Raw genomic sequence first — 17339 nt, 5'->3', positions numbered from 1 at the left:
CTCTGTCCCCTCCCCCAAGTCTCTTGAGTTTTCTTATTCAATTAGCATCTGACATATTCTCCAATGTCAAACCAAAGATGTTTGGAAATATAATAGAATCCTTGCTCCATGCTTTAGCAATCTGCTCTATGGAGCTAGGATGGGCCAAGGACAGAACTTGGAGCCATCTGGGGTAATAATAAAAGGATAGGTCTAAGCGAGGAGAAAGAGGGTGGAGGGAAATGATGGGCAGTTATGCCCACGAAACCAAAGGCCTTTACATCAGCCAGGCTTTGTCATGGGTCCATCAGCTTCTCTGCCCAGCTTTGGGGAAATCCAATTTAAGGCTCCGAAGGATGTTCACCTGTCTCCCAACAGAATTTTGTAGAGGCACAAAGGAAAAGGAAACTGCTGAGCTATTTGAATCCTTAAGATGCTGATGACTTCTTGTGGCAATGAAAGTGCACTGTCCTCCAGTTGTTCCATTATTCCTTCCTTCTCTGTATGTTTAGCAGAGCTTTATCTACACATATTATGGAAGAGCAATCCAATTTAGAGAGCTAATAGGAGACTCATCTGCCCCTCAGCTTGCTTCTTGCAAGGTTTTCCTCCTTCTAGAGGCAAAGTGGACACACAGATTCCTCAACAACTTTGGGTGTTGTTTTAAATGCAGGAGATAAAGGAAAGCTTCTGTCCTCTACGGCGTTTCTCATTTTATTAGCCCGTCTATATAATACTGGGGCAGAAACAGAAGGAAAATACTAGTCAATGAGACAAACCAACGGTCTGATCACTTCTGGGTGCTGACTGATCAGTCACTGCTGTGAAGTTACCCCTCCAAAACAGGAGTCTGACCTCCAATCATATGAAGCTCTACCACAGTCTGATGGCTGACATTTTTTTTCCACAGACCGTTTTTCTGCAGAAATCCAGGGAACCCCTCAGTGGAGCTGCTGGACACACACTTGGGAACAGTTGAAATAACTGGTCTGCTTTACAATCCTTAAAACTAGCAACTACTACCCCAGGAGTGAAATAAGATTTCTTACCTGATCTGCTCTGTCTGCACAATACCTTCTTTATGCCCCTCCAACCGAGCTGCCAGCCGCTCCTTGTCAAGACGCACACACTCTTCATCCTAGTAGCAATAGCAATTTTTATATATAAAGCAGCTTCAGTACAATTTCTCTGCCCTCTCTGAAAGTGAGTAAGATTAAAAGCTGATTTCTGTGACGTTTCAGATGTTTAACTTTTTGTGACTAAAGACATTCCTTGCCAATCTGGTGTAGTTTTGTAGCCATGCTGCACGGATGGATTGCGGAGTGGTAGACTACTAAAAATTGACTCTTGAAAGAGCATTGAGTAGTTAAAAACTAAAGAAAGCTACAAGTCACCTCTTGAAAGTCACAGGCAATTTAGAGAATGGCTTTTATGTTGGCTGCCAGAGCACATATTTCTTGAAATATGGAATTCCATCACCTCACTTCCCTTCCCAAACAAAATTTAAGTGATATTTAAAATTTGCACAGATATTTAAGTGATGTATTAGCACAGAGAAAGTCAAATTTAGTCTATATCTCGATGTAGATCCTCTCCAAATGGCACTCCCAAAACAAATTAAAAGTAATTAACTAGTGTTAAAAAAAAAAAAAAGCCAGATTCTCTTGTTTAACTGTGCTGAAGTCAGAAATGTAGTGGGAAGAGGCAGCAAAGGTGGACTTATGCCATCTTTTCAGCTTTTTGAACAGCTTCTCATGCCACTGCACCCAAGCACAAACCATGCTCCAATAAAAAGTCTGTCTATTGAAAAACTGATGTGTTTGCAAAGACTAGCTCCTTTTGAGACGCAAATCCATAGTGACAGCTGTAAACTGATGTGGCAGCTCCTTGGTTTTTTACAAATAATTGCAAGGCATAAATGCTGATTGAAAAAGGGGCTCCCAGACGTTAGTGTGAATTAACGAGGTTGTACTGTATGCTGCCTATTAGAAGGTGAAGAACTGAAGTTAAACATCTGAAAATGTTAACATACTGATGTGGGCCCCTTAGCGGAAGATGTTTATCCAAGAAAGCAACAACAGAAACACAGCAGAGAAACATTAACTTTAAAAAACAGGTACTTCTCTGCCCCGCCCCAGTTAATTTAAAATGTGTCTAATTGATTTTTCAAAAAGATTATTTGCATCCACCAAGTTGCACCCAACAAATTATTTGCAGTGACCACTAATCAGCACTGGTTAGCCTCAAATTAATTAGCTTTTAAGTATTTTGTTATTCAAAAGACCAATAAGGGTTCATCAGCAGGGTCGGTAAACCGAGCAATCACATGAAACAGGTAGGCCACAGGAAAGAATGAGGACAGATAGGATCCATCTATAGTGCAAGAACCACTTTTCAGAGGACCTGGTTACAGAGTTGTCTCCTGAAGGTAAAAAACAGCTGCACAGACCAAGACTGCAGCATAGTTCCAGAATATACTTAAACCAGAGTTTAGTCTACACAAGCCAGAACTGTGTCCAGAGATTACTGGGTGCCCATACTGTGCTGCACAGGTCTTGGTCTGTTCAATCTTGTTTTAACTATATCACAACATGCCTGTGATGTAAACGTAAAAAATGGGCAAAGTTGTGGCATTAGCACAGACAAGCCCTTAAAGTGAAGCTATGTTGTATGCTTTTCTACATGCATCTGAAAATGGAACAAAAATTGGTAAAGAGACTGTTAGTAAGTCATATACTCAATTACTAATATTAGTGCTGCTTGAATCACCCATCTAAGCAGCATCAGGCTAGTGAAAGAGTGAAGAGGTGGAATAATTTGTAGTAGCTTCACTAATGGTGAGCACATCTAATCCACTTTATCAGCAATGGCATCACCCCTCCTAAATCTTTTGAGGATGATTGTACTGTAAGACAAGTTACTTTCTGTGGTAAAATAACGGACAAAGCCATTACTTTTCCACAGCAAAATGGTAAAAGTCATGGTTTTAGTTTAAAATAGGACAAGTGACATTACAATATAGTAATTGTTTGCTATGGGAAATAATAATTTTTTTTTTTTATAAAATAGTAGGAATTTAGTAATATTTAACTGGTAGTTTCAAACCACCTAAAAAGAAACCTATAATACACAGAACATATGTACAGCCAATTTCATAGAGGAATCTTAGCAACCAACTGACCAGGATGACACAAAATGGTAACTGAGGAAAAAAACATCAGATTTTGTCACAGAATCATGGTCTTGACTGTAAGTAATGCTAACCACCTCCTAATTGAATAAATAAATATAAATATATTGCTTTGAAGATGCACTCGTGTAAGTACACCATTAAATGAACTACCAGGATATCGGGCCAGACTAATGGTAACAATGGGGGACTGTAGTTTCACATGTTACCAAGAGCACTGCAGTATCAGAACAGGTAAACCAAGTATGAGAAGGAGCCATTAACAAACACACCTAGAATAATGATAGGAAGACGTAAATTAAATGTCAAATGCTTTGGCCTTGAATGGGGAAGTAGGAGTAGCTACATGTTAAGAGGGTGAAGTGTGCCTAGGTTTTTTTTTTTTTCCCCCTTTCAGTAAATAGGATTTAGGTCCCAATCCTTCAGCCCTTATTCAAGCAACTAGGCTAACTTCCAAACATGTGATACAAAATATACATCCATGATCTATAAAGTTGCAGATTTCCCCTCTTATACTACAGACCACTTAAGTGTGTTAGAATTTAAAGCCACTAAAGTCAAACATCAAAGTTCAAAGGAGAGGCTGAAATTCCTGCTAAGTCCTGGTGCACAGTCTCCATTTAATTCACATAAACAACTCCCATTCACATTAATGGGAGAAATGTGTGAACCTACAGGAAAGGAAGTTGATCTAAATTACAATATCAGATAAAAAAAATCTAGTTAGTCCCAGAAGAAACTCAGATGGATGACATTAGTCATTTGCATTACCTCTATTCTTGGTTTCTTTGCTTCTGCTAATATTTCATCTGCTGCTCTTTTAACTAAAGGAAAAAAAAGGTAATTAAAAATGCAGAATTGTGGTGGGCTTTCATAAAATTCATGCCAACACTGCTTAGCAGTTAAATCATACCTTGAGTGGATCGCTGAAGACCAATTTCAAGTGGTGCACTTCTGTCTATACTTGATGACGTTGCTAAGGTTCAAACACAAAATTTTGTGTAAGTATTCAAAGATGTGAGCACAGGAAGCAAACAGCACCGCAATGGTAACAAATATTTTGTAACCTGGAATCAAGAATCTCTGTAAATTCACTTACATTTGTAACAGAAACTTAAACTAATGGCAAGTTTGAAATAAAAGCATGCTTATCATACATATCACAAAAAGTGAGTAGCCTCAAATTCCAATTTACTAAAAAATACTAAAGGAAAAACTACAGAGAAAATATTGAAAACAACACGCATTAGTATTCATCTACAGACATGCTAACATCTTCAAACACCTCTCTTCTCTGACTACTGGTAACCTAGATTTTAATGCTGGAAGACCATATAAATTGCTATGTTGCTAATGAATAAAAGTGTTAGCATGTAATAGATCATATTTTAGCATACCATGGGACTCATACTCTCAATTCTGGTATAGTACGTGTGCGGTGTTACTGAATAGGTCTTTGTCACACTCTAGAAAAAGGTAAATGCACATCCCTACCACACAGCAGCATTAACATCTGAAGAAGCTGTTGGCCCAGCCGTTGGCTCAGCTCAGTTTGTTTTATCATATAGCTACTAATGACACACAGAGATCGACAAGTGAAATTTAGAACAAAGAGGTGGAAGAACACCTGTAAGCCCATTTGAACAGGCCTCATGTACTCCAACATATATACAGGTTCATATATCCACTCTGGTTTAATCTCCCCTCCCGACTGCAAAAGTGAAGCAATAAAATACAGTATAGCTGTGCTAAAAAGGAAGAACTTCACTCACATGTTTCCCCATTTAGGTATGCAAGCAGATCTTTTCTGTCAGGTCTTCTTACCACAGGAATGTTTTCAGTCTGAAAAGAATTGAAGATTTTATTTTAGATAGACCACATCCAAAAACAGGATGACTCAGAACAAAACCCTAAATATGACATGTATAAAGTTCGTGGGGAAGCCATTTTCTTTATTTAGAAGTTGCTGTTCACAGATAGATCTTACACAAATTATATTGTAAATAAATTGCGTTAGAAATGGAGAGCTGGAGAATCCTCAACAACTTTACCCACAGTGCTTAGTAACTACACAACCACATGCAAGCTGTTTTTGTGAAAAACTGTTGGCAACACATGACAAAACAGAACCACTAAGTGTCATGTCTTTTTTCTTTTAAATTGTTCACAAGAATGATCTTATTTTTCATAAGTTTTTTTTTTTTTTTTTTACAGTAAATCTGTTGCGTATTTAAGTATAACATTAAGCATTTGCACATAAAGCAGTGCTTCATCAGGAAATGAATTATTTCATAAAATGAACCAAGTGAGGAAGGCTTTTCTCTTAGCACTTGCCATAGTTCCTGCATGGTTACACAGTAAACCATAAGCTAAAATAGGAAGACGAGAAAGGGCTATTAAGCTTTATCTCCAGCCTACCCAAACACTTTCAATAACATATTAAAAAAATACAGCTTGCTCCACTTAAATGCGTAACAGTAAGCGTGACACCAATGTACTGTCCAGGTCAGCAGCCAACAGCTTGCAATTACCTTTCAAGCATCCAGGAACGTCCTAGGTACATTACAAAATAAATATTAGGTAGCTGCTCAACATTGGTGGATACATAATTTATATACGCTGCATTCAAAATTCAAGGTGCACATGCTATTCTCAACTTAATTACTTCTGATATATCAACGGCAAGATTGGGCATAGCATTTAACATCTTGGCTCATTTCTGGGGTCATCTATGCTCGAGTAAAATTCTGGTCGACAGATTAAATTCTAAATCTGCTAGAATTTCAGACTAACCTATTATTTTAGGCACCTGAGCATTTTGTTCCAATTTACATCACAGCAAATAGCTACTATTTGGATTTGGGTGTAATCCTTTTGCATGCAGTATGTCGAGGTAGTCTTATGATTATGTACCTAAGCAGAGCGTAGAATAAACTAAGTTACCGTCAAGTAAAGTCTACTAGATGGAAATACTCTGCAGGTAAGCAAATGTTTAGCCTAAAAATCTTTAAAGTATCCCTTTCAGTTTAGTTGGTTTGTCACAAACATAGGCTAGCTGAAAAAAAAACATTTACGTTATAGCTAATTAAGAACACATATCTGATCTGACATTTTTGCAGGGTCAGCCTTTCCCATTTTCATTTCAAGTTACAAAACACCATTTATATTTCTCCTACTAAATCAACTCCAAGTTACAGTTAAGCTGTTAAAAATAAAACCTTAAAGATGCTGTAAGTAAAAGACTGATCTTCAAAGGAGCAAAAGAAAGAAGATGGCTTTTAATGTACAAATATATTAGTGCTAATCTGGTTCTTTAGATGTATTAAATAGAAATTTTCTGAAAAGATAAGACCATATGTAACCAAAAGCCCATGTTCTGATAGCTTTCAATACCAGGGTTTAAATCAGGGGTGGGCAAACCTTTTGGCCAGAGGGCAACATCTGGGTGAGGAAATTGAATGCAGGGCCATGAATATATGGCTGGGGAATGGGAGTTGGGGTGCGGGAGGGAGTGCGGTGTGCAGGAAGGGGCTCAGGGCAAGGGGTTGGGGCAGAGGAGGGGGTGCTGAGTGCAGGAGGGGGCTCAAGGCTGGGGTGCAGGAGGGGTTCAGGGTGCGGGCTCCAGCCCAGCACCACTTACCTGGAGTGGCTCCGGGGTGGCAGTGGCACGCAGCAAGGCTAAGGCAGGCAGGCTGCCTGCCCGTCCCGGCCCTGCACCGCTCCCGGAAGCGGCCAGCACCACATCCCTGCGGCCCCTGGGGGAGGAGGGGCAGAGGGCTCCACAAGCTGCTCTTGCCTGCGGTACCTCCCCCAAAGCTCCCATTGGCCGCGATTCCCCGTTCCTGGCCAATAGGAGCTGCGGGGGGTGATGCCTGCAGGTGAGGGCAGTGCATGGAGCCCTCTTCCCCCACAGGGGCCACAGGGGTGTGGTGCCAGCCACTTCCGGAAGCGGTGCAGGGCCCGCAGGCAGTTTGCCCACCCTGGTTTAAATGATCACTAAGCACATAGCAGTGATGCTATGCTTCAACTGAGACACAGATTAATGAACTAATAAAACACTCATCTTTCTGCTTAGTTTTGCCACTGACTTAAGAAAAAAGAAAGCTTTTTAAAATATGTTCAAATATACCAAATAACTCCTAGCTGCAAGACTAAGAATGGCAAAAAAAAAAAAAATCCTGTTTTCAAACTTACAAACAAGTAGTAATAGATTTTACATTTAACTCCCTCTTCTCACCTGAGTTCAGAACAGGAGAAGGATGTGTGCACTCAGTTGCCATAACGAGCTCTGCTTCTGATTAACATGCTATCCTTTAGTATTATGCCTACTTTTCCACATGATTTTGTGATCTCTTCTTTAAAACAAGTCCACATTAAGTCCGGTACTCAGTGTGTTAGGCATTATAATTACCGTGAACAGTGGCTCAATTTCATTCTCCTCATTCAATAAGAAAATTAAGAGCAGGTGTCAATGATTTTAGACACACAAGGTGGGTGTGGTGTTGGTGAAAGAGACAAGCTTTTGAGCTTCACAGAGATATTCTTCAGGTCAAAGATTTTAGTCAATTTCAGTACTTCAGACTAACAGATGCTAACAGCATACAAATTGTACTAACTTGAATCAATCTTAATGCTTATGAAGTATTCAAGAAAGAAGGTACAGGTCACAAAGTGATTTAATTGTACTGTCAATATTGAAGTATTAAAATACTAAGTCCACAAGGTGACAGCCTTTTTCAGCAATAGTGATGATGCTGAAACATATTCTATGCTCTCTTTACTAGTCCTGTATTGTTTTCCCTCATGCTCCCCCAACCTCAGTCAGCAAGTGGTTTTTATGAGGGGCGGGGAGGGGGGACTTCAGAGAGCATGTGTGAACAGGCTATAAACAACTTACCTCATCACTGTTGAAAAAGTATATAGAGCATCAAGGGAAGAACTAAGAGTACTAAAACTGTTCTGCACAAGACTGGAGTAGACATTTGTCAGAAAATGGTGGAGATGTTTCAATATAAAAATGCAGATGGTTTTGATTTTTCGGAAGAGAGGAGACTATTACTGAACAGTCGTCTGTACCTAAAATTACAGCTTGGCTGTACCAATCAAGTAACAATTCCAGTTAGGTGAGGAGTGAAAATAATAATGCAAGTCACTAAAAACTGCACTTATTGAAGTTATGATGTTTTTACTGTTGTTCATGATTAAAACTATGCCATACAATGTTGTTAGCCAAGTAACTATCAAGAAACAGCTGAGTATTTGTAAGTATGTTAGTTACTGTCACAGTAACTGTTCTCATTTCCTGAAAATACTAACATGAACACAAAAATTAGCAGCTCTCAAGCATGCACTCTCCAACTTTATTAAGGAACAAAGTTCCATGTGATCTACTTACTGCAGCACGCCGGACATAAACAGGATGTGAAAGGTGCACATTATTCAGCAGGAACAAGATAGAGTCCAAAGTGTAGTATTCCCTGGGCTGGCCCTCTTTCCCTGTCCTGTAACATCAAGGAACAGATTTTACTTAGAACCATATTTCCTCACACATATACTCCTCATTAATCTCATTTGATATATCAAGCTATTTTTTAAAAAAAATTGAAAAGCCAGTGATCACATTTGTCAGCATGACTACAATAGATATTTTATCAATCACTACTCACATATTTACAGCCTCTACATGGAATGGATTCAAAACTCCAAAAGTGTCTGGAGTAATTAGATGTAAGAGAAGAGGCTAACTAATAAAAGTATATAGATGTCAAGAATTTTAACTATAAGATTAACATTTGTTTTTCTTTTAAAAAGTTTTGGAAGACAAACCACTACTTCATGTTTATTCCCCTAATTTTCAGAAGAGCTGCAATAACCTACTCAGACCCTTGCGGATGGGGGAGAGGGGCTGAGATTTTCAACATCCATTGGGAAATAATTTAAAGTGCTCTCCAGATGACTTGCTCTGGAGATAGACATGTAAAATCTCTACTGTAAAATCTATGTTAGTGAAGAGCTCAGAATCTTCACAAACCATGTGTATCCTAAACATCTGAGGTGCAAGAGAGTCTGGATACAAGCAAAATTTTATTAAGGGATCCTCATAAGGAACATGATAGGAAGTTATTCAAAAGATAAACCAGTATGAAGGAAATAGATTTACAAATTTATACTGGACTCCCAGATTGCTGGCATCAACACAGCTGCAAAAAGCACATTAGGAGTTCAGCCTGATCTTCAAAGTAACGTCTCTTCCGCACAAGCATAAACCACTTCTCCAGCATATCTAAAAAAAACCCTAAATAGCTTTTCCTGTGCCTTGTGACCAACTATCAACCATGAAGGTAGCACCTAAGGCTTGAAAACTCCACCCCAGAAGCAGCACACTTACTAAGAGAAGATGGGGGCATAAGACATCTGCAGAATTTTACCCTATTGAGCCTTTATGCTTTAAAGAGTACCTACCAAATATGAACCAAGTATAAATCAATGTAGTAATGTGGTCCCAATATTCCAGACACCTGTGCCTCTACAGGTGCTATAACTGTTGCTTTACTAACCAACAGTAGAGTGAAAATAACCAGACTGGTCAGTTTCAATGATACTAGCCAGAACCACAGATCAGCAGCCAAGCTATCAAGAATCATACTGGGGGGGAGGGGGGTACAGCTTCAAATTGGTTAGACACATACTAGCCAAGAACTGGTTTTAAAGCTAATGCCCACAAAGCCAGGTTTTGGGATCGGTACCCTGGTAGAAATCCCGGCAATCAGCCATCCCCAGGAGCTGATGATGTTGAGAAGGAGGGGATGGACCCAAGTCACTCCCCCAGCAGCTTACTGATGGGGCCCCTCACACTTATTTTCATCTTTATTTTTTTTTTTTAAACCATTAGGTAGTAGATGTCTAGAAAATGTCTTGAATGGAGGAAGAGCTTTCATTACTACCAGGGCTCAACATCCCCCAGAAGTGATGTCTTCCACAACAAATACCTGGTTTGTGCAGTAGTGCTAGCACTTTTTTTTGTTTTAATCATTTTAGATTGTCCCATTGTTTCTTTGAGCTACCGTTTATTCCTATGTGATCAGGCATAATAGGCATTTTAGTGTGAGTTTGAAACTGATCAATAAAAAGACAGAAAAAACTGTTAGATCTCTATTACTACTCTGGCTGAGGATATGGTGTTACAAGACCACATTCTGACTTGCTGATTAGGCGATTTCGATGATCTAATAGCCATCACCACTCGCAACAGTGCACTTCTGGTACTTCACTGGTTAACCCCCAAGAAAAAATTCCCACTCCCATTATGGGTGATGGGAAAGTTAATACAGAGCAAGGACACTAAGATAAGTCAGATTAGCAGGCGGTAGAAGAAAAGAGGTAGGATGAGTGAGGAAAACCAGTCTGAACAGCACTTAGATGGAAGGGCAAAAAAAAATGTCATTCAAGCAGCAGCTCTTAGTCCTTTTAGCCACTTCAGACTCACTTTGTAGCCCAAAAGCCAAATGGCAGCTTGGTCAATAAGCAAAGTATATAAATTAAAAATGAGCTGGAAGTGGCTGTTGGGTCATAAGCTACTACTGACACAGCAAGCAAGTCAAAACACAGGGACCTTGAGAGAAAGAGATTAGAAATGTATAATTTTCCATACGGTTATCTCTTATCCTTTTTATAGGCACAACTTCTCATAGTAGAAGGATGTTATATAAACCCCACAATGTTTTTTTTCAAAACATTTTCTTAAATGAACAGAAATTAGCGACCCCAGGGTATGTGTTATAGATTAACAGTGCACTTCTTGGGCAGTTGAAGGCATTTGGACCCAGGTCTTACAATGCATCTAGGTGGTTTAACAGTCTACGACCACCTCAATAAACCATGCCAGAGTATGCAACTGAATACATGCCAAGACTTTGCCTAAAAACGATAGTTAAATTTTAATTCCTTTGAAAGTCCATTCCTCTCCTTGCTTACATGTCAAGACCTAAACTGAGGGTCGCTTGCTGCAGTTGATATCAAAAACACCCAACGCAGCACAAGGACTAATCCATCTTCTACTTTTGGTGTTAGTAATGCCATCAAGTGTTTCAAAAGAAACAAAAAGTCCTGAATTTAGGCCTGTACAAACACAGTATTTTTCATTCACCTTGCGCATCTCTCCACTTACATACAATTCCAGATTAACAATTTCATGCCATATTAGTAAAAGAGAGCATTTGCATTAAGCAAAAGGGGGTTTTTTTGTTGTTGTTTTTTCTTAAACCAAACACTTGTATTTCCAGTTCATCCATTTACGCTCGATCTGTAGATGCTAAGAGTTCATTAATCCACCGGACTACTTCCTAATCTCTTTCACACTGGAAGATGTGAAAGATATTGATTTTTATTGGAGTGCTTAGTGTAAAATGTATCCCTCATGCACAAAAAGAAAGTAGTAACATGGACAGCCTGTTACTTGAAGAGAAGGATCTATCTTCAGAAACACACACGCGCAAATTACACTGTCTATTACAAATTACAGCAACAGTGAACTAGCTGTTCCCTATTCACTAACCTCAACTATAGAGATTGCCCCTTCTACGGGCTAAGTAGACTGCATAAAGGTCTTTCTCTGGATCTACTTGTCTGCCCCTTGGCTCAGCCTTGGCTCTGTAGTTGCCTTTCAGGAACAACAAATACCAACTAGCAGATCAGAGGCCAAGAAACAACTTCTCACACACACACAGTTTACTAACCATGTGAGTGTAATCTACTTAGCAGTGAAAGAATAGTAAAAGCAATTTTAAAAAAGTGTCCTGTGTCCACGGAGAAAAAAAACACCACAACTGGCTTTAGAAGACAGCTAAAGAAAGGATTTTAGAGCAAATGTAATCCTTTGGAAAAGTGCTGAATTACTGGAAGTGAAAGCTCTATTTATCCACAGAACACATACAGTAGCAATAGAAGCTTCCCCATATTATCTTGATAATGAACCTAAACTTAATTTTAAGGCTCACAGAATAGTTTTGTCTCCGTGACTATGCAGTTTTTGACCACTCTGTCCAGAGCGCAAGGAGGGCAATTAAGTGAGGGCAAACACCTACTACATATTGGACTGAAACCACACACCCTTTGCACTGTCAGGCATTAAGAACTATGAACAGGGACTGGATTCTCTCCAGTAACCTCAACGTAAAAAGGTCTGAATCCTATTACTGATGTTCTAATCCAAGTGGATCCCATTCACCTACAAGAATTGGACAGTTATATGAATAATTATTTAGTCTAAACAAAGATTTGAAAAATTTACTGGACTCCTTCCACCAAGGCTGATATAAAATATAGGGAAAGAACACCCACCAAGAAGGTCCAGAACTAACATCAAATCCTCACACTGCTAAGAAAAAAGAAACAGATTCTCCCCATGGGGCTATCCTTGGACCCTGCTCAAAGCACCTTCTTTTGGATCAGCCTCCCCTCCTGTCTCCCAAAAGACATTTTTTCAGACAACCAAAAACTCTTGGTTCTCCCTTCCACACACCCAGAGCATCTCGTCCACAACTCTTCTTCCCTCAGCCCCACAACTACAGCGAGGAATAGAACTTTACTATTACTTGCCTCAATCTGTTTTGGATCCTCCTCCCCTGTGAACAGTTCTTGTGCCTGCCTTAGACACTACTTGAAGCTTTCCTAAGCAGCAGCAGTTACACTGAAAATATAGTTTACCAGCATAGTGGGGGATTGTAGATGTGATGTATCTTGATTTTAATAAGGCTTTTGACAGTCCCACATACTCATAAGCCAACTATGGAAATGTATTACATTTGAAATTACTATACGGTGGGTGTGAAATTGGTTGACAGATCGTACTCAGTGAGTAATTATCAAGAGGTTGATGTGAAACTGGACAGGCTGTATGCAGTGGGGTTCAGGAAACATCAGTCTTGGGTCTGGTGCTATTCAATAATTTCATAAATGACTTGGATAATGGGGTAGAGAGTACGCTTATAAAAACCTGTGGATGACACCAGCTTGAGAGGGTTGCAAGCACTTTGGAAGACAGGATTAGAATTCAAAACTACCTTGACAAATTGGAGAATTGGTCCGAATTCAACCAGATGAAATTCAATAAAGTGCAATATACTACACTTAGGAGGGAAAAAAAATAAATGTACAATTATAAAATGGGGAATGACTGGTTAGGCAGTTGTACTTCTGAAAAGGGTTAAAATGGATCACAAATTGAACATGAGTCAAAATCATGATGCAGTTGTGAAAAAGGCTAATATCACTATGGGGTATATTAACAGGAATATTGTATGTAAGAAAAGGGAAGTAATTGTCCTGCTCTGCTCGGCGCTGGTGAGGCCTCAGCTGGAATACTTTGTCCAGTTTTGGGTGCCACACTTTAAGATGTGGACAAATTGGAGAGAGTCCAGAGAAGAGATACAAAAATGATACAAGGTTAAAAAAACTGGATATGTTTAATCTAGAGGGAAAAAAAAGATATCCGGTCCCGCCTCAAAGTCTTCAAATATGTTAAGGTCTGTTACAAAGAGGATCGTGATCAATTGTTCTCCATGTCCACTGAAGGTAGGACAAGAAGTAATGGGCCTAATCTTTAGCAAAGGAAATTTAGGTTAGATATTAGGATAAACCTTGTAACTATAAGGATAGTTAAAAACTGGGTGAGGCTTCTAAGGGAGGTTGCAGAATCCCCATCACTGAAGGCGTCTACAAACAGGTTGGACAAACACCTGCCAGGGATGGTCTAGGTTTACCTGGTCCTGCCTCAGAGCAGGGAACAGGACTAGATGACCTCTCAAGGTCCCTTCCAGCCCTACATTTCTATGATGTTAGCTTCTCTGCTCTCCAACATAGTTCTGAATAACAGTAATGAAAATGACCAGAGTCTTGTTAAATTTTACTGGTTGCTATTCTGGAAAACTCTGAGCAGGAGACACCCCAAAGTTGTCTCTATGCTTGCTCAAGAAAATAGCACTAAAAAAAATTACTATTTGGAAAGATATCTAAAGCAACCACTCCCCTCCCTTCAATTAGGAATTATCCATTTTGGCAGAATTTATGTAAGGAGAGAAGGGGAAGGAAGTGCATATACAACTCAAGTAGATTTTTGAACACCCCGAAAGAAGGGTAATAAAGTCATACACTTCAGTTTATAAACTGACTAGTGGAAAGGGTCAGAAACAAATCCCTAACTCTAACCCCATATTAACAGGAAAGAACAACTGGCTAGCTGCTGTGCTTTGGAGGCTAGGATTAAAATTCAAAATGATCTGGACAAACTGGAGAAATGGTCTGAAGTAAACAGGATGAAATTCAATAAGGACAAATGCAAAGTACTCCACTTAGGAAGGAACAGTCAGTTGCACACATACAAAATGGGAAATGACTGCCTAGGAAGGAATACTGTGGAAAGGGATCTGGGGGTCATTTGGACCACAAGCTAAAATATGAGTCTACATTGTAACGCTGTGGCCAAAAAAAAAAAAACTAAACATGATTCTGGGATGTATTAACAGGAGTGTTGTAAGCAAGACACAAGAAATAATTCTTCCGCTCTACTCCGCGCTGATTAGAGCTCAGGAGACTGGAGCATTGTGTCCAGTTCTGGACGCCACATTTCAGGAAGGATGTAGACAAATTATAGAGAGTCCAGAGAAGAGCAACAAAAATGATTGAAGGTCTAGAGAACATGACCTATGAGGGAAGACTGAAAAAATTGGGTTGGATTAGTCTGGAAAAGAGAAGACAGAGGGGACATGATAACAGTTTTCAAGTATGTAAAAGGTTGTTACAAGGAGGAGCAAGAAAAATTGTTCTTCTTAACCTCTTAACCTTAACAAGAAGCAATGGGCTTAAATTGCAGCAAGGGAGGTTTAGGTTGGACATTAGGAAAAACTTCCTGTCAGGGTGGTTAAGCACTGGAATAAATCGCCTAGGGAGGTTGTGGAATCTCCATCATTGGAGATTTTTAAGAGCACATTAGATAAACACCTGTCAGGAATGGTCTAGACAATTAGTCCTGCCATGAGTGCAGGGGACTGGACTACATGATCTCTCAAGGTCCCTTCCACTTCTATGATTCTATGATTGTGGTGGCTATTTTTGACTTCTTCTGAAAGTTAGGGCCACCATTATAAATAGAATACTGGACCACAGGTCTGATCCAGTTAACAAATCTAACATTCTTACCCTAATTCAGAAGATCTTTAATAATGCCCCAGACTTCAGATGACCAGCTGAAAGATCCTTGACTGTGTTGTTGCCTCCCCTTTCCCTGCCTATGGAGCTTCTTTGGGAAAATTATCTTCCCTTTGATCTTTAGCTTTCTCAGCACCATTATTTTTGGAGAAATTGAATGTTTTACTACAATTTAATGACAGTTAATAAAGTCCAACTAAAAATCACAGATTCCAGGCACTCATTTTCAAGGAGTATAGCAAGAAAGAGGAAAAAGCAACCCCTTAGCTTTTAGACAATACAATTATTGGGCTAGAAAATATATACAGTACAAAGAATAACATTTTGAAAGTTCACTTTAAAAAATAAACACACCCTCTTTCTATCTGAGGTGATATTTGCATTGTGAATGTACTTGTTTACAATATGTTGTCTCCCAGAAAAGTTGGGAGACAAACTATATTAGTATTACAGCATAGAGTGGGCCCCACTAAGGATAGGCCCATGTGGCCCCACAGAAACTTCTGCAAAGTTCACACGCAGTCAGATCAGGAATTTCTATCTGGACCCAACTATACTCCCTACAAAAGGAGAGTCTAGAAACACAGCCTCATGAAAGGGTAATTAACAAAGTGAGCAACCAATAGAGAAAACTTAGTATCTCCTACTGAAAGGAAGTGACAAGTATCCTAGAAGCTGTTTTACAACTAATCGCCTAGCTAAGTCAGAAAAAACAACTCTCAGGCCAACCACCCGTGCTCATCTATAACAGAAGTCTACAGCAGAAGTCTCTCTACAGCAGAAGTCTAAAACCCCAACACCTGAAATGGACATAACCCTCTTGCCAGCTTCCGCGGCAGGAAATAAATCACAGTTTTTCCTTTGAGGGACTGAATCTGCTCTCTCCAGCTGGCTGAATCTGAGAGCTGGGGAAAGCCAGGCTCCTCCCAAAAGGAAGAAAAGAGACTTCGCTGTTTGACTTGAGATCAAGGCTCCCAGGGTGACAGAAAAGCAACAGGCGCGATCCTCCCCACCAAGGGGGAGGCACCACGTACAGCCCACCCTCGGCTCCCGCTGGCCCCCCATCCGCGCTCTTCCAGCCGGGACGCGCTCCCCTTTGGACGCTGCAGCAGGAAACATGGGGCCACGTCCAGCCCCGGCCACCCGGGAGCCTCCCAAGGAGCAACAAACAAACAAACAACGGCCGGTCCCGGGGGGGAACCGGGCTCCCAGCACATGGCAGAGCCCGCAGTGGAGACGGGACCCCCGAGGACCCCGGAGGGGGAGGGGCCGGGATCCCCCCCACGCACACACCAGCTCCCCCACCCCGCCTCCCCGCTCAGCAGTAGCAACTTCGGGGCAGTTCCCACCCCCTGCCCGCATGCGGGGGGACGGGGGGGGCTGCAGGGGCCGCGCGACTCACCCCCAGATGACATAGTTGGTCTTGACGTTCTTGGGCCAGGAGAACTCGCCGAAGATCACCTCGTCCCCCTTCACCACGATCTCCTTCTTCTGCGTGTTGTACTGCCGCAGCACGCTCAGCACGTCCGCCATCTTCGCGCCGGGCCGCCGCCGCCGCTCCGCCCGGCCCGGCCCGCTCGGCCCCCACCGCCAGCCGCGTGAGGACCCCGCCACCAGCCGCGAGGGCCCCGCCGGGCTGCCCGTGCCGAACGCCTGCGCGCTGCCGCCGGGGGGAGCCGCCTACACCGCCTGCCTCACCTATGTGCCCCTCCCCGCCTCTGCCTCATCTCCGTGCTTCTGCCCCTCCCTCGCCCCCAGTCCGCCTGGCTAGGGTGGCCCTACACGTCCGGCTTTGGCCGGGACAGTCCCCCTTTTTAAGCCCTGTCCCGGATGTCCTGACTTTTTTGGCCAAACTGGGCCCTTGTCCCGTCTTCTCTTGCCAGGTGCAAGTTGCTCTGACCAGTGGGAAGAGCAAATGGCACGTGTCCAGTTTTGTGAAAATAATGGGTTGGTTGCGCCCCTTTAC

The 17339-nt window shown here is 41.2% G+C and overlaps 1 protein-coding gene across 1 annotated transcript in view; it reads right to left on the bottom strand.

Annotated features, from left to right (window-relative positions):
• CDC73 (cell division cycle 73) overlaps positions 1 to 16929 on the bottom strand; it is a 165369-nt gene extending 148440 nt beyond the window's left edge. Inside the window, exons 1-6 of the mRNA XM_074961163.1 lie at positions 16776 to 16929; positions 8565 to 8670; positions 4942 to 5011; positions 4083 to 4145; positions 3941 to 3993; positions 1029 to 1117 (exon numbers count right to left, since the gene is read on the bottom strand). Of these exons, the coding sequence (XP_074817264.1) occupies positions 1029 to 1117; positions 3941 to 3993; positions 4083 to 4145; positions 4942 to 5011; positions 8565 to 8670; positions 16776 to 16906 (512 nt within the window). The 5' untranslated portion in view covers positions 16907 to 16929. The remainder of the gene's footprint in view (positions 1 to 1028; positions 1118 to 3940; positions 3994 to 4082; positions 4146 to 4941; positions 5012 to 8564; positions 8671 to 16775) is intronic.
• Between the last annotated feature and the right edge of the window lie 410 nt (positions 16930 to 17339).

The sequence above is a fragment of the Natator depressus genome, chromosome 8 (assembly GCF_965152275.1).
Source record: "Natator depressus isolate rNatDep1 chromosome 8, rNatDep2.hap1, whole genome shotgun sequence".
Lineage (NCBI taxonomy): Eukaryota > Metazoa > Chordata > Testudines > Cheloniidae > Natator > Natator depressus.
Note: the sequence above shows the minus strand (reverse complement) of the source record. Positions and strands in the feature narration are given on the sequence as shown.